We start from the raw sequence: 22,811 nt of genomic DNA, 5'->3' as shown, positions 1-22,811 counted from the left end.
CCCGGGGGGGGGGGGGGGGGGAGGAGGAAGGGAGGAGGAATGCGCTGCGCGACAAGGCAAGCGAGTCGCAAGCGCGCCACGGTTCCTGCATCAGAGGGGACGGACAGCAGGACAGCAAATACAATAGGTACTACAAGTACAACCTTGCTCACAATGGCGCTACGAAACGGTTCCCATTGTCGTTGTGCTGTTTATAATTGTTCATTGATCATGTCCAACGGGGCCATCGACGGCCTGCCATCCTCGTTGAATCCATTCAGTCATATCGGATGCCAATTCTCTTCCATTGTCCCCATCCCCCAGCTGCCCGGGAACCAAAAAAAAATCCAAACCGCTCTCAGCTACCCCACAGTTCGTTGCACAGTGACGGGTTCTGCCGCCCCTCACCGCCCAGAAATCAGCCATCTGAAAGCGCCAAGCCGCCCCGCAACGGCAGAAGCCGCCGCTGGTGGACCCTTGGCTGTGCGCCGCCGAGCCCGGGCAGGTAACATTGGAGGTTTCTGTGTAATTACGCGTAACATTCTCCTCCTTACATGAAGCGCAGATCCCGGCTCCTCACGTGAGAGGGGCGGGACCGCGTCCAATGCCATGGAGCGATTCGAATCGCGGGAAACTTTTTCGGGTGCCGTCGATCGACCGGAGCACCTTTGGGAGCTCAGGTACCTGCTAGGCGGTCGAGGCAGAGCGCTTCACCTTCCACCCCCCCCGTCTCACGGCGAATTGATCCTCCCAGGCTGCCGGTCCGGCCAGTCCAGCTTCGACCCGGGCAAAAGAAGAAGACGCTCCGTGCGGCATTTCCCACCCCGCCGCTGCCGTCTCCCTGTCCCGGCCGCAAACCCTGCCGCACCGCCGGCCGACGGCGACGCCAACATTCCCCGCTCAATCCAGAGCAGACCACCCAAACAAGACGCACGCCCGCCATGAGGCAACGCAGGTTGTTGAGGTTTCACGGCCTCAAGCGGCCCGTGAGTCCTAGAGCGCCTCTCTGTCTCCCTCGAAGGCCCTGCCCCCCGCTGACGTCGCTTTCCCTCCGCAGCGCATCCGCCAAACATGGAACAAATATAACCTCTACAACCTCTACCGCATGAAAACCCCCCACATCTACTCCAAAACCTTCTTCCAGCAGAAATGGATCGCCAAGGGTCTCGCCCGCGGTTACCACGGCGAGCACATCAAGGAGTACCAGTGGGAGCGCATGTTCAGCCGCCGCCTCCTGTCCGCCGTCAACATGGACCCGGCCTACATGGCCCGCTACGACGGCAGCGAGCAGGCCGCCGGCCGTGGTTCCGGCCTGCAGGTGGCCCCGGGCACCAAGGAGTCCGACGTGCCCCGCAACAAGGGCAACCTCAACGCCCGGACGCCCTACATGCAGATGGTCTTCGCCCCGATGGAGCGTCGTCTGGACGTTGCCATCTTCCGCGCCATGTTTGCCAGCAGCGCGAGGCAGGCTCGCCAGTTTGTCCTCCACGGTGCCGTTACGGTCAACGGCAAGAGGGTACGTTTCTCTCTCTCTCTCTCTCTCTCTTCGTTGCCCTGCTCTCTGGTTCGACCCCGGCCTCCGAAGCTGACATGGTATGAAACTCGCAGATGAGGCATCCCAGCTACCTCCTCAACCCCGGCGACCTCTTCCAGGTTGACGTCGAGCGCGTCCTGACGGCCACCGGCCAGCCCAAAAGGCCCAACCAAGGCGGCAATAAGTCCTCGTCGTCCACCCCGCTGGAAGACGTTGCCGAAGAGGAGTCGGAACCCTCCGAAGACGCGGCGGCCGCCGAGTCCACCTCGGAGAGCCAACCCACCGACGCCGCCAAGGAAGCCCACCGCAAGGCCCTGCTCGACCTCAAGGAGCGCGCCAAGCGCTTCATGTGGGCCAAGAACGACGCCCTGCGCGCCAAGCAGAAGAAGGCCATCCGCAAGATCCTGCGCGATATCAAGGTCGCCCTGAGCCGCAACACGGGCAAGCAGGAAGAATACGACGCCGCCGAGGCCGAGCTCACCTCCCTCGTCGACAACCTCACCCTCTCCCCCGCCGAGCTGCGCGCCAAGCGCGACGACGAGCAGCGCAAAAAGTCGGAGCTCGACGAGGCCCGCCTCGAGAAGCACAAGGCCGACCCCGCCCTGCTCACCCCCGCCCAGCACAAGCTGCTCGCCCACCTGGCCGCCAGCGAGGCCGAGAACCCCTACGACCCGTCCAAGCCCTACGCCACCCCCTGGAGGCCCCGCGACTGGATGGCCCCCTTCGCCTTCATCCCGCGCTACCTCGAGGTGAACCACCGCATCTGCGCCGCCGTGTACCTGCGCCACCCCGTGGCCCGGCCGGGTCTGGCCGAGGTGCCCACGCCGTTCTCCCCGATTCTGTCCCAGCTCGCGTTCAATTGGTACCTGAAGAGGCGTTAAACCCGCAGAGCAAAGGAGAAAAAAAGACAGGGAGTGGTGGGTGGTGGGAAAGAACCAGAGGGAGGGCGACTGAGTCGGTTGTACGCTGCTTGGGTCATTGGAGCTGGATAAACAAAAAAAAGGAAAAAACCAAACATTGAACGCCGCTGGCCAACCGGGGCGGCGGTATAGATAGAGAAGTGGGAGGAGCTTGGGCTGGCAGCATTTCATCAGCAGACGCATGTCCAATACCCCGATGTCCATACACCTGTCGAGCGAAGCAGGAGTCGATGGTGGGGTTGGGAGGGGCGCTCATGGGAAAAAGGAAAAGAAGGGTCCTGCAACCATAGAACGCCTATTACTGTGTATGTACGTGGGATATGATGTGTATGCCACGATGCATGTATTCTTAGAGAGGGGCCGTAGACTTGTAACTGTACTTGTACCACCCGTGCGATCTCGTGTCTTGCTTGCGCTCGTAGGAGCCTGGGGTGTCTTTGCATCTCACCTAGGATCCCTAGGATCCGAAGGAGAGTGATGCTTTTCGGCAGCCTGTGACATGATCCGTTCGTCTCGTTGGGAAGCTTGGTGTATGTGTTCGAGTTGACTCAGTCCTGACCCTTTCCTTATCGTTGTTGTCTTTGGCTGCCATCATGCACTCTCAACCCGGGTGCTTGACATGTCCCTATGGTGCACGAAAATCGGGGTGGGTTTCCAGCCCTGCTGTACGTACAAGGTTCGGTCAACATTCCTTTTCATTGATTCACGGACTAGCTCGTTCGACGCATCCCAAAAACACCTCCTCTTCCCTTTCCACCGGACCTCACCAAACACAAAAACACCCAACGAGTAACGTGATCAAAAGACCCTTTTATTCCAGACAGAAACACTCGGCGAAAAACAACACGGGCAAGAAAATAAAACAATGACTAAGGTCGGTAAGAGTGTTATTGAAAGCAAAACTAGGAAAACAGGTAGAGTGAGTGTAGTGACAGCCATGTGCGTGCTTTTTTTCCGACATGCTCGAAGGGATGACCAGTGATGTGACGCGGCCGAGGTGGTGTGGGTTGGAAGGCCGCAAAAAACAACAGAGATCATCGGGGTATCGAAGAAACCTTTCCGTCCAAGCAATCCCCCTTGTGTCCCCTCATCCCTCCCAAGAGTAAAAGCTTGCCAACCACCCACGATACAACCCCCCATCCTCCGGTCAACCCCCCTTTTATGTCAGGGCAGCCAAGTCGTGGCGGCTGCGTCGATGAGTCGGCCGGGATCCAGGAAGCCTGTCGCTTGCCCATCGAAGTGAATCGGTCGTCTGTCGTCGGGCCTCTTGAAGCAGGTCACGGGGAGCGCGCGCGAACCACGGCCCATTGTGTTCCAGCCGGGTCTCGAGGGACAAAAACACCATCGAGGGTTGGTCCCCGCCACCCCGATTGCCAACGCGTCTGCTCTAGCCACCGTTGTGCGCCGACAGCGAAGCACTTCCCCAACCCACCCGGAGTACGCCGTCGCAGGAGTCCTCGGCCGCCCGCCCCATGGACCTTTTGCTTGTTCCCGCGCATGGGGTTGATTAAGGGGGTGTTGTAATTAAAAAAAAACGAAGCGAGAAGAAAAATCAGACAGGGAAAAGAAAATAGCGGCGGCAGGCTGGTATTTGTTGGGGCATCATGAGAGAAGAAAAGAAAACGGAAACAAGTCGTCGAGAATGCGCCGGGGACAGGGCGAGAGTCGGCGAGATTACCGAAGAGAGAACCCCTTCCTCTTGGGTTCCTTCTCCAGAGGCCGGCCGCTCTCGAGCCTTGCCTTCTTCTCCTCGAGCTCGGCTCGTTGTCGCTCGAGCTGCTCCTTCATCTCGCGATGGCGAGCGTACAGTTCCTCCTCGCTCTGCCTCAGCTTGGCCTCCTTCTCCGCCACCTTCTGCTGGAAGACCATCTTCATTTCGGCCTCCATCTTGGCGAGCTTCTGCTCGTGGAGGTTGCGCTCCTCCTCCTGCTTGACGGCCGGGTTGACCTCCTTGAACACACTCGGGTCCTGAGAGACGCCCATAGCAATCAGCTTGTCGGTCCGGTAGTTCTCGTAGAGCACGTTGTTGGTGTGCTCCTTGAGCTCCTCCATGTGGGTGCGGATGAGCATCTGGCGGAGCTTGACGAAGTCGCAATGCTCCTCGTTGTCCACCTCAATGACACCCCACGGGTAGCTGCGGCCGCGGACGCGGCGGCCGTCGGCGGCCGTGACCTCGCTGTTGGCACCGATCACGGCGAACGGCACCTTGGACATGATCTCGTTGTTCTCGGCGATGGTCTCCTCGTCATCCAGCTCGTACCGGGGACCCTCGAAGATCTGGATCTTGTGGTACTTGATGTCGGCGAGAATCTACAGCCTCCTTGTTAGTCGTGTTCATGAGAACGTTGGAGAGGATGGGGAGGGGCTCGCGGCTTACCCTGGCCTTGAAAACGGCGATCTCCTCGTCGGTGAGGGTATCGGCCTTGGCGATCACCGGGATCAGGTTGACCTTGGTGTGCAGGCGCTTCATGACCTCGATGTCGAGGGGCTTCAGGGAGTGGCCGGTGGGCTGAATGAAGAAGACGCAGGCATGGATGCGGTTGTCCACGATGTTCATGCGGTTGATCTTGTTCTCGGCATCCAGGTAGGCGTCGAAGCGCTGCTCGATGTTGTCGACGATGGGCCTCCACGACTCGTCGTTGTTGACAAAGTCGCCGAAGCCGGGCGTGTCAACGACAGTCAGGCGCAGGCGCACGCCGGCCTCCTCAATGTCGGCGCTGATGGACTGGATCTGGACGGTCTTGGGGATGATGTCGAGGCTCGGGCCCTTGCGCTCCTTGGGCGGGTACAGAGAAGTGTTGAAGAGAGTGTTGACCAGGGTGGACTTGCCGAGGCCGGATTCACCTGCATGGAGAAGACGCATCAGGGTCACTGTGTTTTGCGCCGGCGGGAAACGGACGTGTTACTCACCGACAACCATGACGTTGAAGTTGAATCCCTTGCGGACGCTCTTCCGGTGCCATTGGTTAGGCAGGTTAGCAAAGCCGACGTAGCCCGTCAGCTTCCTACGGACGATGTTCCTGGCATCGGGAACCTGAGCTTGAGGCGCTGCAGCCACAGTGTCAGATGGAGCTTGGCGATAAATCTCCGATCTCGACGGCGAGGTGACGGCACTGGGTCCTTCAACCGCCAGCGTGGGGGAGGGGAATTCTGTGTCAATACCGTTTGAGGCTAGAGAGAGATCCGGCATGTCAGCATATGATTTGTCTGTCTTTTTTCTGGCATGACCGCAAATAAAGATGCATATCATGATTCCGTGTCTGGGAACACGCGGGAGCCTCGCCGTGGCGCGGACCTTCTTCCACCGAGTGCTGTGCGGTTGAGGGGGCCGAGGCACAACCGGAGTAGAGCTCGCCGTACGAAAGCAGCATCGTCATGGGCAGCTGCGGCAGGCTCGCGGTGCTGGCCATGCCCCGGGGCGGCTCCAATGCCGATGCAGACGGCCCAGGCGCGGTCGATAGTGACAGCAGCTGGCTGGACGTCCAAGACATCAGGTCCGCTCCCGGGGATGTGATGCTTTCAAGCCCGGATCCTCCCTCCATCGGGCCCTTCTTGCCCTTGTCTGGTAGCGAGCTCCGCGGGAGGAGCCTGGATCTTGCCGGGACGGGCATGTTGTTGGAGGGTCCTGGAGGCGCGTCGCGTTGAGGTCCGGATGCGTTGATCACGAAACGGAACGTGACGGCCGACGTCTGGACATGGCCACAAGCACCCATCGAGCCGAGCCCGCGCGGCCCAGTGCTCCGGCGTGGTTTTTTCTTCCCGTCATCGGGCGTGGTCGTGTGCTCCTTCCGGCGTGTTCCCAAGACGCGGACATCTCGTGCGGATAACGAAAGGCAAATGCTTACCCATTGTGGCAAATACGGTAGCGAGCGGAGGGGGAAAGAGTTGGGAAAGAGGGGAAGGGGCAGCGTCTGCGAAGGAAAGAGGGCTTGTCAGTCAATGAACGTTGCAGGGTTTGTGCGATTGTGCGTGCTCTCGCTGGCTCAGAGCCGACCAACGAGGGCATGTTTGTTTCGGCAGGGTTGATGGATCGATGGGGGCCTGGAGCGTTCGAGATGCGATCAAAGACCCCAGGCGCCCTGGGCAGTGTCCAATCTTCAAGCCGGCGCAGATCCGACAGGCTCGTTGCCCGTTGCCATCCAGGAAGCCGGACCAGCGCGACGCGACGCAATGGGGATGCGATGCGATGGGGCGAGCTGGCGGTGGGAAAAGGAGTTGGAGTTCAACCACGTACCAAGTCAAGATCTTGGGGGGAAGGTGTTCGGCCAAGTCGCGTGTCCGAGACGTCTGCGGAGTAGAAACGTGACGATGGGCACAGAAGGGGAGAAGGGCTCGAATCTGGCCGCCGGCAACAAATACGACAGGAAAGGAGCGTTGAGAAGTATGAAAAGAGTCGAGAAGGAGGATGCGAAGCTCAGTCGTCAAAAGGGAAAAAAATTCGGGTGCGACGACAAGAATAGGGAGATTAAACTGGCAGCTCTGGCTCTGGCCCTGCGTCGAGCAAAAGGGGGTCGCGCTGCCGGGCACACACAGCTTCCGGGGGGACGACCCAAGCGCACCAAGTGCAGGGGGGTCTGCGAGCGACAAATGAGGGACAGGGGTGGCGCGTCTTGTGATTGGCCGTGGCCGTGCAAATGGCTGCCAGTCCCCAGGCCGGGGGTAAGAGAGGACGCGGACGACGAGGACAAGGGGAGGATGCAACTGGGCCTGGGACCTGACTTGCATCCCAAATCGACCGTCATAGGGCCAATGAGTCCGGCCGAGGGCTCCAACCCAAGAGGCTTCTTGCACAAGTCGCTTTGGCTTCTGCTGCGGGGGAATGGCCACCATTCTGCACTTCTGGCTGGACAGCCAGCGGGGGTTTCCGTGCAGAGGTGCAGAGACCGTCCGTTTTCCAGCCAGCCAGCCCGCAGCAGAAGGAAACAAACGGACAAGTGAAGTCGGGTCCCTAGCGAAAGCGGGTCGCTGGGAACCCAAGCCGAGACCCCAGACGGGCTGCCGTCTGCCCCTGGAATGTTATATCAAAATCACGTGGTGGACGCCCAGGGTTTGGGGAATCTTCAACCAGGTGCTCTCCAAGCCGAGTTGTGATGGCGATCTGAGACTGAGACTCCCGTTGCCTGGTGTACAAGGATTGTTTGAACGGCAGGATTTTTGTTTGTTTGCCATCCAAAGAGGAGCGCCTCGAGCCGGACGGCTTCGGATCGGTAGCGACCATGGAGAGGTCGAAGCTTTGTGTGCCTGGCTCGGGAGGAACCGAATGGAAGTCGATTCGGAATGATGGACGTCGTATTCTGGACGCAATGTTCTGCCCACCTCTGCCATCCGCCATCCGCCATCCGCCATCCGCCATCCGCCATCCGCCATCTGCCATCTGCCATCTGCCATCTGCCCCGGCACCTGCTGCTCGGAGATGCCGAATGTCTTACAACTGTCGATCACCGCTTCAAAAAGGCTTGGGTTGTTGAGGCTGCACGGTTGAGCTCATCCGTGATCCGGCCTGATCTGCTTACTATACTACTGGGTCTGGTATACTATACATCGGCGTCACGGCACACTGGCCTTGAGTTAATAGCCAACACGCATATCCGCGCGCAGGCTGCATTCCAACGGATCTTGCGCGGTCCACATATCGACAACCTACGGCGTCGAGATGGAAGGCCCGACGACCAGCTTGATCGAAAAGAATGGGCAAACTCCCTAGGTATCATGTCTCAGAAAGCACTGCCCGGGTCGGTTTCTCCATCAATCCGGTTGTGGCACCGAGGGGCATGTTGAATTGAGGCTCCCAAGGGAACGGGTTCAGGAAATTGAAGGAGAAGTGAGAGCATCAGAAAAGGCAAGGGGGAGCTCGGAAGAGGCCCACTTTTTTCCCCAACAAGACGCCTCTTTGCGGGAGCTTCCGCTGGAAGGAATGATGTCAGGAGCAGGTCGGGCCAAGCTTGCAGCTTCCCTCTCCCCTCCTCAAAATCCGGGAAAATAAGAAGGAACCGATCGAGGTATCTTGCTTGCAGCCTGAAGGTGGAGAGGGCGGCATTGATTCAACCTGGAAAATAGCAAGAGAAAAAAATAATCACAATGACAAACCAACATTCCGCTGTCTGAGACAGGCAGCTAGATCACTTGGATATGGCGGGCCTTGTCTTGTTCCGCCATTGACGAACGTTAACGTGATGCCCGTCGTGTCTCAACGGGATCCACGACCGTTTTTCCCCGATTGTGCTGCTAGCCAGCAAGCTCGCCCCCCGCGATAGCGGCATCCAACGCGCTCCGTTTGCCGAACCCCAACCCACCATGGCGAACACACTGGCGTGTCTCAACCGCGTCAGGCCCTTGATATTTTCTCCCAGCCTGAGACATGGCGTTCTCATCCAGAGGACGACTCGGCCATGCCTGGTGAACCCCGCCGGGCACCAGCGCCGCGGTCTGATTCTCTCCCCGCGCCGGCATCGTCAAAAGGTCCAAGCCACCAAGTCCATAGCCGTGGCCTTGACCGGCGCGCTGCTTGCTCTCTGGCTCTACCCGATCGACGATGGTGATCATCATGCCTTGCAGCATCCTTACTCCGGGGGGCAGCTGGTGGCCGACGGCCGGGTCCCAAAGGAGGTCCCCGCAGAATCAGCCGGCGACGACGACAACGACGACGACCAGTCCGCCTGGGCCACCTTCTCGCTCAGCTTCGCCGACCTCTCGTTCGTGCCCTCGACCGAGGCCATCTCCGAGAAGGTCGTCGACATGATCATGCCGGAATGGGTGAAGGCCGTCCCGGGCTACATGCGAAAGCTGCAGCGCGAGATGGACATGGCTCCCGGGTCGCTGGCCGCCGAGATCTGGCGCGAGGCCCACGATCCAGACGCCCACCCCGAGATCCAATACTCGGCCAAGGTCCGGGTGTCAAACGATCTGTGTGACGACGAGAAGGTCTTCCTGGAGCGGCGGCGCCGGATGATCATCCCCGCCTTGGCGCGCTTTCTCGGCATCAACGAGAGGGACATCCACCCCGACGACGTCCCGACCATTGCCGTGTGCGGTTCCGGCGGCGGACTGAGGGCACTGGTTGCCGGGACGGGTTCGTTCTTGGCGACCGCCGAGGACGGCCTGTTCGACTGCGCGACCTACATCTCGGGCGTGAGCGGCTCCTGCTGGCTCCAATCGCTGTATTACTCGTCCGTCACCCGCGCCGACTTCCGCAACGCCATCGACCACCTCAAGGCGCGGCTCGGCACCCACATCGCATACCCGCCCGTGGCCTTCACGTCGCTCACGACGTCGCCTACCAACAAGTACCTCCTGAGCGGTCTGGTGGAGAAGCTCAAGGGGGACTCCAGAGCCCAGTTCGGTCTCGTGGACATCTACGGCATGCTGCTGGCGGCAAGGTTGTTGGTCCCCAAGGGCGAATTGGGGGTCAACGAGAAGGACTTCAAGCTCTCGAGCCAGCACGAGTTCATCAAGTATGGTCAAAACCCGCTGCCCATTTACACAGCGGTGCGCCATGAGATTCCCGAGATGGACTCGCCCGGCTACGACGGACCAGGGTCGCTCTCGGAGGAAGCCAAGGATAGAGCCAAGCGGGAGTCGTGGTTCCAATGGTTCGAGATAACGCCGTACGAGTTCTTTTGCGAGGAGTTCGCCGCCGGGATTCCCACGTGGGCCATGGGCCGCAAGTTCAAGAACGGCTCCGACCTCCCCTCCGAGACGGGCTTTCGCCTCCCCGAGGTTCGCATGCCGCTGCTTCTCGGGATCTGGGGCAGCGCCTTTTGCGCCACCCTGAGCCACTACTACCGCGAGGTCCGGCCCGTCGTCAAGGCGCTCACCGGCCTGAATGCGCTCGACGGCCTGATCTGGGGCTACAACGACGACCTGAGCAAGGTCCACCCCATCGAGCCCGCGAGCATCCCCAACTTTGTGCACGGCATGCACGACAAGCTCCCCAAGACCGTGCCCCAGGCCCTCTACGACAGGGAATACATCCAGCTCATGGACGCTGGCATGTCCAACAACCTCCCCATCTACCCGCTGCTCCGTCCCGGTCGCAACGTTGACATCATCGTCGCCTTTGATGCCTCGGCCGATATCAAGACGGACAACTGGCTGTCCGTCGCCGAAGGCTACGCGCGCCAGCGCAATATCAAGGGCTGGCCCGTCGGCGCCGGCTGGCCGCAACCTTTGCAGCCCGCAGAAATCACGGCCTCGCAGCTCGAGGACGCCCAGGCCAAGTCCGCCGCCGACGTTGACGACAAAATGGCTGAAGCCAAGGCAGACCGCTCCAAGCCTGGCGAGAAGACGGGGCTCAAGCCGTTCGGCGAGCAGGCTATGAAGCCCGAGTCCCGCCGCCAGGCCGAGGCCGCTCAAGAGCTGGGCTACTGCACTGTCTGGGTGGGCAGCACGTCCGAGCGCGCCACCGACAAGCTCCCGCCCGTCGACGACACCACCGCCTGGCACCGCCTCACCTCGCCGGACGCCGGCATCACGGTCATCTACCTACCTCTCCTGGCTAACGAGCGCGTCGCGCCCGGGGTGGACGTGGCGACCACGGATTACATGAGCACGTGGAACTTTGTGTATACGCCGGAGCAGGTGGATGAGCTGGTGGGACTTGCGAGGGGAAATTATGCCGAAGGAAGGGACCGGATCCGGGCGACGGTCAGGGCGGTGTATGAGAGGAGGAAGAAGATGAGAGTGGAGAAGGAGAAGAGGGAGGGCTTGAGGAAGATTTTGAAGAGGCAGGGAGATCATTTTAACTAAAGTGCATTTTAGGAAAGGAGGCCCGGGGGGGGGGGGGGTTAAGATACCCGGTGTGTGGTGGTTGTTGGTTTGGTCTGTACAACCATCGTTTATACGCGGTAGCGGTGGGGACGCCGAACGAACGGGGTCATCCAATAGACGGAGGAATGAGAGATGAAATCAAACATGCAAGGCGGGAGAGGGACATATGCACATGCTTTCTACATTGAGGCCCCCCTATACTATGGCAACCATGATACTTATACATCATAAGATAAAATACACTGACCGCAGGAGGAGTGTGGCATTTCCCCCCGCTGCCCGGCTCCTCCTGGCTGGGAACGCCTTGGGTAGGCGTATGGTTTTATCGTGGGGATGTGCTATCCACGAAAACAACACGACGCTGCTCTATCCTCATCCGATCCAATCCATCATGCAGCCGTGATCATCATCCGACCTCCCTCTCGACCGAGACACAGAGAGCGGGTCGTGGAAATTACAGCAGGCCCTTCAACCCCCGACTGCAGTCTGAGGGATAATGCCCGCGTGCGTACAATCCATTGTTTTGGCCTGCCTCTTCTGCCTCGTTCATTGTTCCTCGGATAATGCATGCTTTCGTCCGGCGAAACAACGAAACCAACAGCATCCTCCACAACAACAACAGCAACCACCACCACCGCTGCATCCACCGCTTACCGCCCGATAATCTCACCCACGTCAATGTGCACCGGCTCCCAAGGCTTGGCCTCCTCCGCGAGCATGTCGCTCGGCACGCGCACGTGCTCCCCGGGGCTATAGAGGTACCAGCTCTTGAGGGCGTTCATGGCGGCCTTGGCGCGCGCATGCTCGAGGCTCGGACCCGCGGCCTCGCCCAGCTTGTCCTTGCCCGAGAAGATGCCCACCACAAACACCGGCGTGCGCGACAGGCGACCCGTCTCGGACAGCAGCCGCGCGACGGGCGGCTCGAAGTCCTCCCTGGCGCACAGCAGCGACAGCTCCTTGGCGGGCTTCTTGAAGGCGAAGAGCTGCGACAGGTCCAGGTGGCGGGAGAGGATGTGGGCGCGCACAAAGGCCTTCGCCGGCTCGCGCCCGGCGTGGGTGTACAGGGCGCCCACCACGGCGCGCGTGCAGTTGGCGTAGGCCCGCTCGGCCAGCGACCGCGTGAAGGCGTCGCCGTACTGGGTGTCGGTGCGGCGGCCGAGGGTCTCGCGCTGGGCCTCCGGGTCGACAATCTCGCCAAAGTCGTCGTCGAACACGATGCGGCTGCTGATGGAGTGCCGCCAGTTGTACTTGCGCAGGTACTTCAGCTCGGCGCGCTGGTAGCCGAAGCCCGTGATGGCGTCGCCCGGCTTGTGCATCGAGAACTGGAGCAGGCCCGGATCGACCTCGCCGCCGGGGGCCGCGGCATGCTCGACGCCCCAGGACCGGGCGACGTGGTGGAGCGTGGTGTGGCCGGCGTAGCCCTTCATGGCGGCGTACAGGATGTCCATGGGAAGGCGAGGGTAGCGGCACATGAGGTACTCGCCGACGTGGTAGTGGATGAGCGACTGCCCGACGAAGGCGAGGGTGGAATTGTTAAAGTCCGGGCTCGGGTCGGCGGAGGCGTCGACGAGGGCGCGGGCGAGGGTCTGCAGGGGGAGCTTCTCCGGGAGGGCCAGGCGGGCGTGCAAAGCGGCCAGCTTGGCGGACTCTAGGGCGCGGGACGGCGGGGGGGACGGCATGCTCGTGGCCCGCGGCGGGAGGTTCTCGAGGGGCGGGAAGCGAGCGTGGTCTGTGCCGTCGATGTACTCGTCCTCGGGGGTGCCCTGGGCGGGTATTGACGGCGAGGCGGCGGCGGCGGTTGACTGGCATCTCACGGCGGCGCACCTAGAGAGAGGGGTCGTGGACCGGAGGACGGCCCTGGGAGCGGAGGCTGACACGGAAGCGGCTCCTGGCCGGGCCAGGAGGAGCTGGCCTGTCCATTGGTCAAGCCGTAACCTCTTCATGGGGAACGGAGGGAGGTATGGCGGCGGAAGAAGGAGGGGATGAGACGTGGGCGGGGTGAAGATGTTCGGCACCCGGGGATGTCCAAGACCGCCCTGGCGTGGTGGAACCGTGGAATTGGCGGTCGGACGAGTTCGAGGACTCGGGACAGGTCGTGGTGGGGATGGTGGTGGCGGTAGGTGGCCGCGCAGTCGTCGCAGTCGTCGTCGTCGTCGTCCCCAAAACCACGAAAGTCACTGTCAAATCCAAAGAATAGAAAAAAGTTCAAGAGCCCAAGCAATCGATTGGTCCAGATGGCTTACGTAATATTGCTTCTTGGCGTTCTGCTTCGCGGAGCTTCCCGGAAATCGCGTGGGGCTGTTACCGTAAATACGCCACACAGCTCGTAAAATTACTGCTTTGGTGGGCTCGATTGGTTTGTCGCATCGTGCTCCAACAACGTCAACCCTCGGGACCCGTTCTCTCTGGCGACCTCACAACCCCCGACAACATCCTCGAAACAAACACAATGGTATGCGCCCTTGCTTTCCCACCTCAAGATCCGCCTGCTGACCATAGCGTTTTCTCCAGGGTGGCGGTCCCAAGATCCCGTAAGTCATATCCTCGGCCAGCCCAAGCAACTCGCGCAACGCTTCACCCCCTCCAGTCGAACCAACCTCTGACCACCCGATGCTCCGCCTACAGTTACCCCAAGCACGTCTGGTCACCGGCCGGTGGCTGGTACGCGCAGCCGGCCAACTGGAAGAAGAACACGGCCATCGCCCTCGCCGCCATCTTCGGCATTCAGTTCTTCATCTTTAAGCTGAGCGGGGAGCTGGAGTACCGGCACAAGATGCCCGAGCCCGATCGCTTCTTCCCGAGCAGATAGTACGTCGAGCACATCGTTTTCTTTTGGGGGGGGGGAGGGGCGGTGGAGCTGGTCGAGACTGACGGAACTCTCCCACCACAGCATCAGCAAGCAGATCATCGAGTACGAGAGGGCACAGAAGGAGAAGGCGGCGCAGTCGAAGGAGCAGTCATGATGGGTGGTCGGGATTGGTGAGAGAGAAGGGCACGGTTGATACCTTATGCTCCCTCACTGGTGCAATTAGCGATCTCTATCCATGATATTCCGCAACGTTCGGCTACAGTGTCCTCCGCCATCTCGCTCCCTCGTCTCCTCTGCCCCCATTTCTCCTCTTTCTTTCGCCCCGTGTAGATGGCATGGATGGATACCATGATCTGAGCCGGGTAGCTCACGGCGTTAAGGCAGCCAGGCCTTGGCGGAATGCAGGCATTGTCCCACATTGTTTTACTGCTCGTGTTCTAGGCCCATGTTGAAAACAATCGCACTGTCCAGATCTGCTTCGGGTTCAATACCCCTGTTTTCCAGACATCGACGATGCGCTGTGAACTTCTTTCATGTCCTAAGAACAATAGCGTTGGGACCAGCAGAGTGCTGCTTTGTCCCTGAGAGTATATCTAGGGACCTCTCCTCCTATGGTCGGCCTTCCTCCGTTCTCCAGTGCCCCATCAGTCAACAGCATCGGTCTCAACTCTCAACTCTATCATCGGACATCGGGGCCGATATGTCTGGCAACAACAACCTCACCAGCTCCAACAGCTCGCGTCCTGATGGCTCGGCTGCTAACGCTGACCAGCAGCAGACTTCGAATGCTCAGAGCAACTACTGCCCGCGTCCCCACGAGGTCTTCTTTGATCCCGACTACCCGGAGAAGAAGTTGACCTGCGCAATCTGCTTTGAGACGGAGCTGGTGCTGATGGAGGATTCCATGGAGCCGTTTGCCGATTCCAATCCGACCCTGCTCCCCTGCGGCCATGTTTTTGGCTACACGTGCCTGCGGTCGTGGATAAAGACGGACCCTCCCACCTACCGGTGCCCGACCTGCCGATATCAGTTCGTTCACCTCCCATGCGGTCACTACGTCTTGCCAAGGCGCCTCAGCCGCCAGCGGCTACTTGCTGGTAAGATACCCGCCACCCTTCCCGAGGGGGGCCACGTCGCCAGGCAGTGCTATATTTGCCATATTCTGGAACTGCATGAACTGGTGCGCAACACGTCGGGCCTTCAAGGAGTGATGGACGACCTTAACCAGACCAGCAACCCTGGGCCGAACATGGACAGAGAATGGTAAGTTGCTCTTTTCTTGTGGCAGGCACTTTCGGTTGACACGGCTGACGTAAAGGCATAGAATTCTGAGAAATACCAAAGTTTTGTTTTCCAATTGTAAAAAAAAGATGCTTTGCCGATGCATCCCCCCTCTGACTGTCCCCTGCTCCCTCGCTTGTCTCTTGCTTTCCCTCTTTCTCTTATTTTTCTTTTGAGACGTAGTCCAATCAGAACCTTCTATCCTTGTTCCCTTCACGCCGTATAATGCCGTGGGGTCCAGGGGAGAAGAGGCAGGAGGATAGAAATGCGTATATCTCTCCTGAAGCTGGACGCTTGGTGGTGACACGAGGTTAAGCTGCTTGTCTATGTAGTAACTATATATCTTGAAATAATTCTCTTTTCCTGTTTGTTCACCCATAGGACCTTTTAACCAGAGTAAACGTAATATGAGCCATGGCCCTGTTTATCCTCAAAATATCCTCAATTCTTCCCACTCCTCGGACGCTTCCGTTCATCTTGTTCCATACGCCACTAGGGGGCTACTGGCCTTATCAAGACAGATGTGTAGATCCGTCCACAGAACGTTACATCTCCACCTCTACCCGTTCTGGCGGAAGATGATTTACAGACACTTCATCCTAAGCCTCGAGTTGCCTGTTATCCAACATGTCGGCAGATACCACAACTTGTTTCATCGACACGGCATTGCTACATCCCGTTCTATTCATCATCAATGACGGGATTTTTCAACATCAACGAGAGATGAAAGAATACCGGTACCCTTTCGTGGCGAAGCTGAGATGGACTATCCGCCGTGTGATATGTCAAAGCCGGTGTGGGACTGTTCTCTACACCCTTCACGTCAGACTCCCAGCCTGCTCTTCTCGTCTTTGATCCACACATGGCTATGACGGGTTCTGTTTTTCTTTTTTTCTTTATTTTTCCTCCCTCTTCCCCCCCCCCCCCCAGAACATAGCATGTCGAAACCTATATGAGCTCAGTTACTCTGTCTCTGGCGTGGATCTCGATCCTGTTAACCTTTGGCAACTAGGAAGTTATCGCTAAATCGATGTCGGTCATGGTGGCTTCTTCTGCCTGAGCGACAACACGAGCGCTCAGCCTACAGCTGGCCCCTTGGCTTGGGGCAGGACGTTGACGTGATGCCATTGTTGCCGCTGTCGCAACTCCCGCGAGCTACGTTGTGTGGGTTGTCAGACTTTGCAGGGACATAGATAGGGGCTGGTTTGCTTTGGTGCTATGAACGGACGGAGGCTAAATACGCCTGGGTGAGGTTCATGTATCTTTTCTTGTGGGTGATCTTGGTCTTGAACAGCTGAAGCTAACATGATGTTGCAGCCGACTTCAAAGGTGAAATTTCCTAGGCCACAAAACCAACGAGGGACGCGTCCAGAAGTGGCAATGCGCGGTCGTCGGAAGCGTCAACGATGGCTTGGATCCATCAACGTCAAGGCCATCATCACATCGGCGACGACCGGTGGCGACGTGACCTCGGCGTTGCTAGCAGGAACAAGCGTCAAGGCTCGATCCGCAAATGACACAGCATCTGACGACGTGCAGGGTTTGCGATAGCCTCTCCGGCCGAGGGAGGAGGAGTCGGGACCACCTCGACGGCGATGGCCTGAGCGGCCACAGCGTACCGTATGGAAAGGGGAAAGAAAGTCGAGCACCAGACGGTCAGCTTTGCTGGCCGAGCGCAGGGTTCTCTTTATGTATTATATAGTTACCGACCTACCTCATGCTCGAAATGGGAGGGCACAGCCACGCCAGTGTCCTAGAGCATCCCAAGCTGGGGGCCAACGAGGTTTCACGCCCACCGCCAGCTGGCATGGACATTGCCTCCAGCCCTACCTTAGTACAGACGATGGGATGGGTCACTTTTTTTTCCCTTTGTTTCTCAAACTACCCTTGCCTACATTGCCTAAACAGGCATCTTTGTTTCTCAAGCCACGCCCGAGAGGACAGTCCTTTTCGATCTCCGCAGGGCCCCGGCCCCGAGGACTTGGGATGATCGGTCGGATGGTTTCGACCGAGGCTCGAGAAGGGTTTGGGTGATTGCCCACCGTACCACCATCCTGCTGCCAACCATCGCCGTCTCGAGCGCTCTGCTGAGGTTCCTGTTGCAGCATGCGCTTTTCGGAGGCGACGTCCGATCTGATCCGCATGCAGTTGCTGCCCCCCTGGGAACGGGGAGGTGTCGTCGCCTCACGGCCGGTGCTGTCGTCGCAACCCGTCCCGTCCCATCCCATCTCAGCCGTGGTCGTCTGAAGTGGATGGACAAGGCGAGCCCAAGTGCCGGCTTGTCGTCTCGTCTGAGCGAGACCGGGTGCCGCGGGCGTGACGTGACGTGTCGTGATAGGACGTCTTGCAACTGAGATCCGACGACAGGCAAGCGATTCTTCCCCCTTCCTCGACCGGATGCCGCTCGGCTCCGGAAGCCAAGCCCTTCTCCCAGTCATGCGACGTAGCCGATGGCAGGTGCTCGGATCCTGCCATGACTCCATGGTGGCTGATCCGGCTGCGTCGACTGCTTCACATCTGCAAGGGGCTGGCACGGGTGCGTCTTGCACCGACGCCGTTCCGTGGTCCGTGGAACCTCACGGACCAATCATCGGTCGAGGACTTCATTTTGGCCTTTTCTTGGCGGGAGGGAGCTCCACCGTAGAGCTTGGCGTGGGGTTGTGCCAAGCCATCGCCAACGTCTCTGCGGCGGTTTCCTGCCCCACACGCTTGTCTCCAGGACGGCCCGGACGGCCTCTGAGGAAAAGTTGCCCTGGAACATGGATCTCTGCTGTGGGAGCTCCCATGAAACAAGATGCTGGTGCACAGGTCCCTGAGGTCTACTGTGGTGCAGTGCATAAGTTTGCGCACCCGGTCAGGTCACTGCCAGGATCCACACACCAGCCACAAGTGTAACTTACAGCCATTTACAGGTGGAAACCGCACCGCTGTTTAGTCCTGTCAATCGTGGTGGGTCAAAAAAGTGACCTGTTTAGGATTGGAAACTTACCCCTAGGGGGTAGTACTACACTAGTACATACGGTGTACGTACATGCCCTAGCGCAGAAAGCAGAGCGGGAGCCGGGTGCCAGGGGACCCGCCATAAGCTTAATCGAGAGCCGATGTGTGAAAAGTCCCATGGGATGCCAAGGCTCGTTTGTCGGCGTTCGCTTGCGAGGGTGAACAACCGTTGCACAAGTGTACATAGTTAGATGATGCTTTTTTTCCTTTCTTGTGATCCAGGAGAAGCGAAATGGGGGCCCGAGAGTTCTCCTCGTTTTGGAAGGGCCTCCGGCGTGAGGCCCAACGAAGGCAAGAAAGAGTGGGATGCGAAACAAGAAACTCGAGATTCTTTCTCGCCCATCATCGAACATCGAACATGCGATGGAAGAATGATTGGCTCTGCACATCAGATGCCGGCATGAGCAATCTCCCTCTCAAGCGGCTGTTTGCGCGATCGACTGAAGCGTCCTGCGCTGCTCAACGCTCCGTCCATGCTGGGAATTGTTTCTCGGTCCTCCGCCGCTCCGACCTTCGCCTCTCGCGTGGCCCAGTAGGGTGATTTCGCTAGCCGAAAACATCTTGAAACAACGTCGTCTTCCCGGGCGGTGATCAGGGTGGTGGCTGTCCGCCGTCACACGGTAGTACCTGGAGCTCCCCACAAAGGTGCCGTCGGGCCAGGAGTATCCCGTCTTCAGCCTCAAGTCTTGTCACCCCGGCCATCCTGGAACATGCCATCCCATAAGTGCGTGTTTTGTTTCTCTTGGCAGCTCCCCAACACTGGACAGCGGCCCCCCCTTACATACTGTGTACGCTCTTGTCGCTCGGCCGGACGGTGTTCCGTGCTACACTAGTTAGCGTGATGGCAACCCGAACGTCTCGGCACGCTGCCCGAAGCGCTCGCGCCCGTCCGCCCGGAGGAGAGCTTGGGACGAATCCCCCTGGGGTGTGTTCGACCCCTGTGGACATGGGTGAGCGCGCTGAGGCCGGCGGTGGGGCTCCTTGGCTCAACGTCGCTTCGTCTGCATCCTGAGCAAATCTCCGGCACATCGGGGAGAGACCTGTTCTTGGTGTTTTACCATCTTGTGCTCGGCGCTGCGCTAGCCCCCCTCCCCCATGCCTCCCAGGAGTCGGATGGCCCCTCACCCTCCCTTCCGAACAAACGACGGCTCCTGAAAGCCTTGGCAGCCATCACACGGCATGTCGTGATGCTTGGCGATGACGGATCTGCCCTCGGGCGGGAAGGGATATAAACCGAGCTCGTCGCCGGTCAATCCAGCCGAACTTTTGTTTCCCCATCCTCACCACTCCAGCCTTCAAGACTCCGGTCCATCAGCCTTCTTCAGTCGTTCATTCCTCAAGAGGTTAGTCGAGTCTCTTATGAAAGAGGGGAAACAAACACACGCCCCCCAATGCCCTTGAAGCATCCCGAACTAACATTCTCTCGATAGCTGTGCTCTCTGTTCGCTTCCATTCCTTCACTTCGCTTCTTGACCATCGTTGAGCTGTGCTCTTTGATCCCGATAATCCTTTAATCGCCTTTTTTCGACACCCTTTTCGAGTTTCTTCACACCAAATCAGCCAAAATGAAGCCCTTCACCTTCCTCGTCTCGGCCCTCGCTGCCACCTTCGCCGTTGCCGCCCCGGCTGCTGCTCCCGCCCCTGAGGTCCCTGCCACCAAGGACGTCGAGGCCCGCTCCTTCAACTTCGACGTCTCTCTGCTCAACGGCCTGCAGAAGTTCAACCAGGTCAACCTGAACTACCTGCTCAACATCAACGCCGTGCAGATCCACCTCCTGCAGAACCTGGCCAGCGTCAACAACTTCAACGTCCTGCAGTTCCAGGCCCTCTTCCAGCGCCAGGTCTTTGACGTCCAGAGCCTGCTGCACCTCCAGGCCCTGCACACCTTCCTGCAGTTCCACCAGCTCGGTCTCTTCAACGGCTTCGACCTCTCGGGCCTCAACGTCAACCTGCTCAACCTTGGCCTGCTCAACAACGTCGGCGTCATCAACCTCCAGGACTTCATCCTGCCCAACGTCATCCCCCAGGTTCAGACGGTCGCCGGACAACGTGAGTAGCCATCCTTTCCTTTTCTATCCACCCTTGCAGCCCTTGCCTCTTCCAGCGTGTGTCCTCTTCCTTTCGCTGCACCGGTTCGAGAAATCATCCCCACCTCGCTCCCCGGGAAGCATCCGAAGGAAACAAAACGTGTGTATTCACACGAATTGCCCCCCCTTGCAGCCATCGTTTCCCTCAACCCCCCCGTCCTCACTGCTCCGGTGGCCAGTGTTCCCAGCACTTCGTCGAGCGCCAGCGTTGCCGCCCCCACCGCGGACGGCAGCGCCGGCGCCCCCGCGAATGTGGTCACTGCCGACGAGCAGGAGGCCCAGGAAGGCCGCAGCTCTCTTGACGCCTAAGAAAAAAAAGAGAAGAGCTTCGCGCGCGTCTTGGGAAGGGAGAGGAGAAGAGGAACCCGAGGACCCGCACCGAGAGTTGCCGCAATCACCTTCGCCATCTCGAGATCGAAAGCTAATTCTGGATCCTCCTAAAGTCCGCGTCGGCCTCTAAACAATCAACCCTTTTTGGCGTGGGATTTCTCCAACTACGAACGTGACGTCCACGACGAGGCAGACGACTAGACGGTGTGGGGACGGGATGCTTCGCTGCAGTCTCTTTTCCCCTACCGCCTAGGATCTCCTCATAATTTCCTTTGTCTGAGCAGTTTTTCCTTTCTGGGAGCGGCGGTGCTTCGGAGCTAGACTACGAGGTGATGGCCTATTTTATTTTTCTTTCTGATTTGGTTTATGGAAGGGTGATTATGGGAGAAGATGAATATGAGAATCAAGGGGGTGAGGGGAATCACGGAGCGGACGCCTACGACTGGAGTAGCGTACGGATGGACTGCCGTGGCTGGAGGGGAGTGATCGCTAGTGTGGATGTGGATAATCAACCGGATTGGTTTTCCTAGAAGCGGATCCCAGCGCGTGACTGCTTGCCTGATGTGTGCTGTGACTGTGGAGAGGTGTTCTCCATCAGATGTCATGAGATGAGGCTCTGAAGAGCTGACTGACGGATGACAAGACTGACAAACGGGTCGATCAAACCAGCTCCAGAGACCAAGCAGGGGCAGCCGCCTCCGGCTTGGGGAGGTTCCGGACGTGTGGGGGCGGGACGAGTGTCGGATCGACAAGCTTGGCTTCCGTCTGTCCGAGGGTTTCGGCGTGAGTCCATGGGCTCATGCTGTATCGTGGAAGCGCCATCATCGTGCCATCAAGCCGACTTGGGGTCTCGGGGAGCGGTGATGTTGCAAATACTTCGCAGGGCACATACTATAGGTAGAGAGGTGCCTTGGCACGGCCTGTCGTCATTCTTTCATCCGACGATATGTGAGACATGTCTCATGCTTGTTTTGCTTGTTCTGCAGCTTCGGAAGACACCACGGACGTGGGCGGCGCCTACCGCCTCCGGAGTACGCAGTACACAGTAGTAGTACACTAGCCCGCTTGGCCATGTTTTTTTGTTCTCTAACGATGGCCGAGACATGTCTCAAGCTTGTTATGCTTGTTCCACAACGAGACACGGCGTGCCGTGTCGAATCGTCGGCGGGTTGGCGTCATTTGGCCCCCTCCCACCAGCCGGCGCGGACCGAATTGTGCCAAGAGGCCGCTGCCGTGCCTCGGTGCCCATGTGAAGCCAGGCGGATGGGGTAGAGTCGTGCCCGACATGTACTACGTCGCGCGCCGTTGAGATGTGTCTGCCTTGGCGGCGGGCGTACGCAGTAGAGCGCTTTTACGAGAATGGGCAAGTCTATGGCCGAACCGGGAAAGCTGTACTATGGGACTAGCTTCACGAAGCGGACAGGTCTTGTGTGTATTGGATCAGATCGGACCCGACCCCAAAGTCCTTGGCAAAGTCAAGGCACGGGACGCAGGTACGCCATCATGATGCCGGGTTTCTCCCGTCTGGGACCGGTGAGTACGGAGCATCCAGGTCAGGAAGGAGCCACCTCGTCCGTTGGAGGTCGACCGGTCATCGATCCGTCTAGAGTCTCGGAGCGCCGTCGTGATGACGATCTGCGGTAGACACCGCGTGTCTGTCGTTCCGAGATGCGGAAGACTTCCGGAGAGGCCAGTGTTGACCGTCTGGTCCGGTGAACATGCAGTGTCCGCCCACCCCGGAGTTCACATCCCCGTCCCACCTTCGACCTACGCATGTACACAGTAGTAGGGTCGTGTACCACAATGACGATACCTATTCGCCCCCCCCCCCCCCCCCATCACAAGATAGCCAAGACAGGACAACCTTGTTCTCGTTTGGCGCTGGTGGCACGCAAACTCTGGGTATCACCCGGGCTGTGTGCGATAGCTTCTCAGCCGTAACGCCACGGGCAAGCCCGCAGGCACGAATTTGGCAGCGGGCCACGAGAGCCCAGAGAAGAAAGCTTCCACGGACAGGTCCGAACCGTGGCGGTGCACCAAATCAAGCTTTGTTGTCGATCCCACCCCCAAGAAACCCAATCCCAAGCCGACGCACCGCCGAGAAT

At 59.1% G+C, this 22,811-nt stretch overlaps 7 protein-coding genes across 7 annotated transcripts; 5 read left to right on the top strand and 2 right to left on the bottom strand.

The window, feature by feature from the left end:
* Positions 1 to 920: 920 nt before the first annotated feature.
* On the top strand, positions 921 to 2,394 carry VTJ83DRAFT_4891 (mitochondrial 37S ribosomal protein uS4m; the record flags this gene model as incomplete). Its single annotated transcript, XM_071011430.1, has 3 exons — positions 921 to 965; positions 1,037 to 1,495; positions 1,588 to 2,394. 3 exons carry the CDS (start codon positions 921 to 923, stop codon positions 2,392 to 2,394), a joined length of 1,311 nt encoding a protein of 436 aa, XP_070866341.1.
* Positions 2,395 to 4,107: 1,713 nt separating this feature from the next.
* On the bottom strand, positions 4,108 to 5,623 carry VTJ83DRAFT_4890 (uncharacterized protein; the record flags this gene model as incomplete). Its single annotated transcript, XM_071011429.1, has 3 exons — positions 4,108 to 4,743; positions 4,811 to 5,277; positions 5,344 to 5,623. 3 exons carry the CDS (start codon positions 5,621 to 5,623, stop codon positions 4,108 to 4,110), a joined length of 1,383 nt encoding a protein of 460 aa, XP_070866340.1.
* A 3,104-nt stretch (positions 5,624 to 8,727) lies between these two features.
* On the top strand, positions 8,728 to 11,178 carry VTJ83DRAFT_4889 (uncharacterized protein; the record flags this gene model as incomplete). Its single annotated transcript, XM_071011427.1, has 1 exon — positions 8,728 to 11,178. The coding sequence occupies one exon, from the start codon at positions 8,728 to 8,730 to the stop codon at positions 11,176 to 11,178; it is 2,451 nt and encodes an 816-aa protein (XP_070866339.1).
* Positions 11,179 to 11,849: 671 nt separating this feature from the next.
* On the bottom strand, positions 11,850 to 13,142 carry VTJ83DRAFT_4888 (mitochondrial 54S ribosomal protein mL44; the record flags this gene model as incomplete). The annotated part of the gene is made up of 1 exon (XM_071011426.1): positions 11,850 to 13,142. One exon carries the CDS (start codon positions 13,140 to 13,142, stop codon positions 11,850 to 11,852), a length of 1,293 nt encoding a protein of 430 aa, XP_070866338.1.
* Positions 13,143 to 13,648: 506 nt separating this feature from the next.
* Positions 13,649 to 14,162, top strand: VTJ83DRAFT_4887 (uncharacterized protein; the record flags this gene model as incomplete). The annotated part of the gene is made up of 4 exons (XM_071011425.1): positions 13,649 to 13,651; positions 13,711 to 13,730; positions 13,825 to 14,007; positions 14,090 to 14,162. The coding sequence occupies 4 exons, from the start codon at positions 13,649 to 13,651 to the stop codon at positions 14,160 to 14,162; spliced, it is 279 nt and encodes a 92-aa protein (XP_070866337.1).
* A 291-nt stretch (positions 14,163 to 14,453) lies between these two features.
* VTJ83DRAFT_4886 (uncharacterized protein) lies at positions 14,454 to 15,275 on the top strand (the record flags this gene model as incomplete). Its single annotated transcript, XM_071011424.1, has 1 exon — positions 14,454 to 15,275. The coding sequence occupies one exon, from the start codon at positions 14,454 to 14,456 to the stop codon at positions 15,273 to 15,275; it is 822 nt and encodes a 273-aa protein (XP_070866336.1).
* A 4,579-nt stretch (positions 15,276 to 19,854) lies between these two features.
* VTJ83DRAFT_4885 (uncharacterized protein) lies at positions 19,855 to 20,836 on the top strand (the record flags this gene model as incomplete). The annotated part of the gene is made up of 2 exons (XM_071011423.1): positions 19,855 to 20,338; positions 20,820 to 20,836. The coding sequence occupies 2 exons, from the start codon at positions 19,855 to 19,857 to the stop codon at positions 20,834 to 20,836; spliced, it is 501 nt and encodes a 166-aa protein (XP_070866335.1).
* Positions 20,837 to 22,811: the final 1,975 nt, after the last annotated feature.

This window comes from Remersonia thermophila, chromosome 4, assembly GCF_042764415.1.
Source record: "Remersonia thermophila strain ATCC 22073 chromosome 4, whole genome shotgun sequence".
NCBI lineage: Eukaryota > Fungi > Ascomycota > Sordariomycetes > Sordariales > Chaetomiaceae > Remersonia > Remersonia thermophila.
The sequence above is the reverse complement of the archived record's forward strand: the minus strand, read 5'-3'. Positions and strand labels throughout refer to the sequence as shown.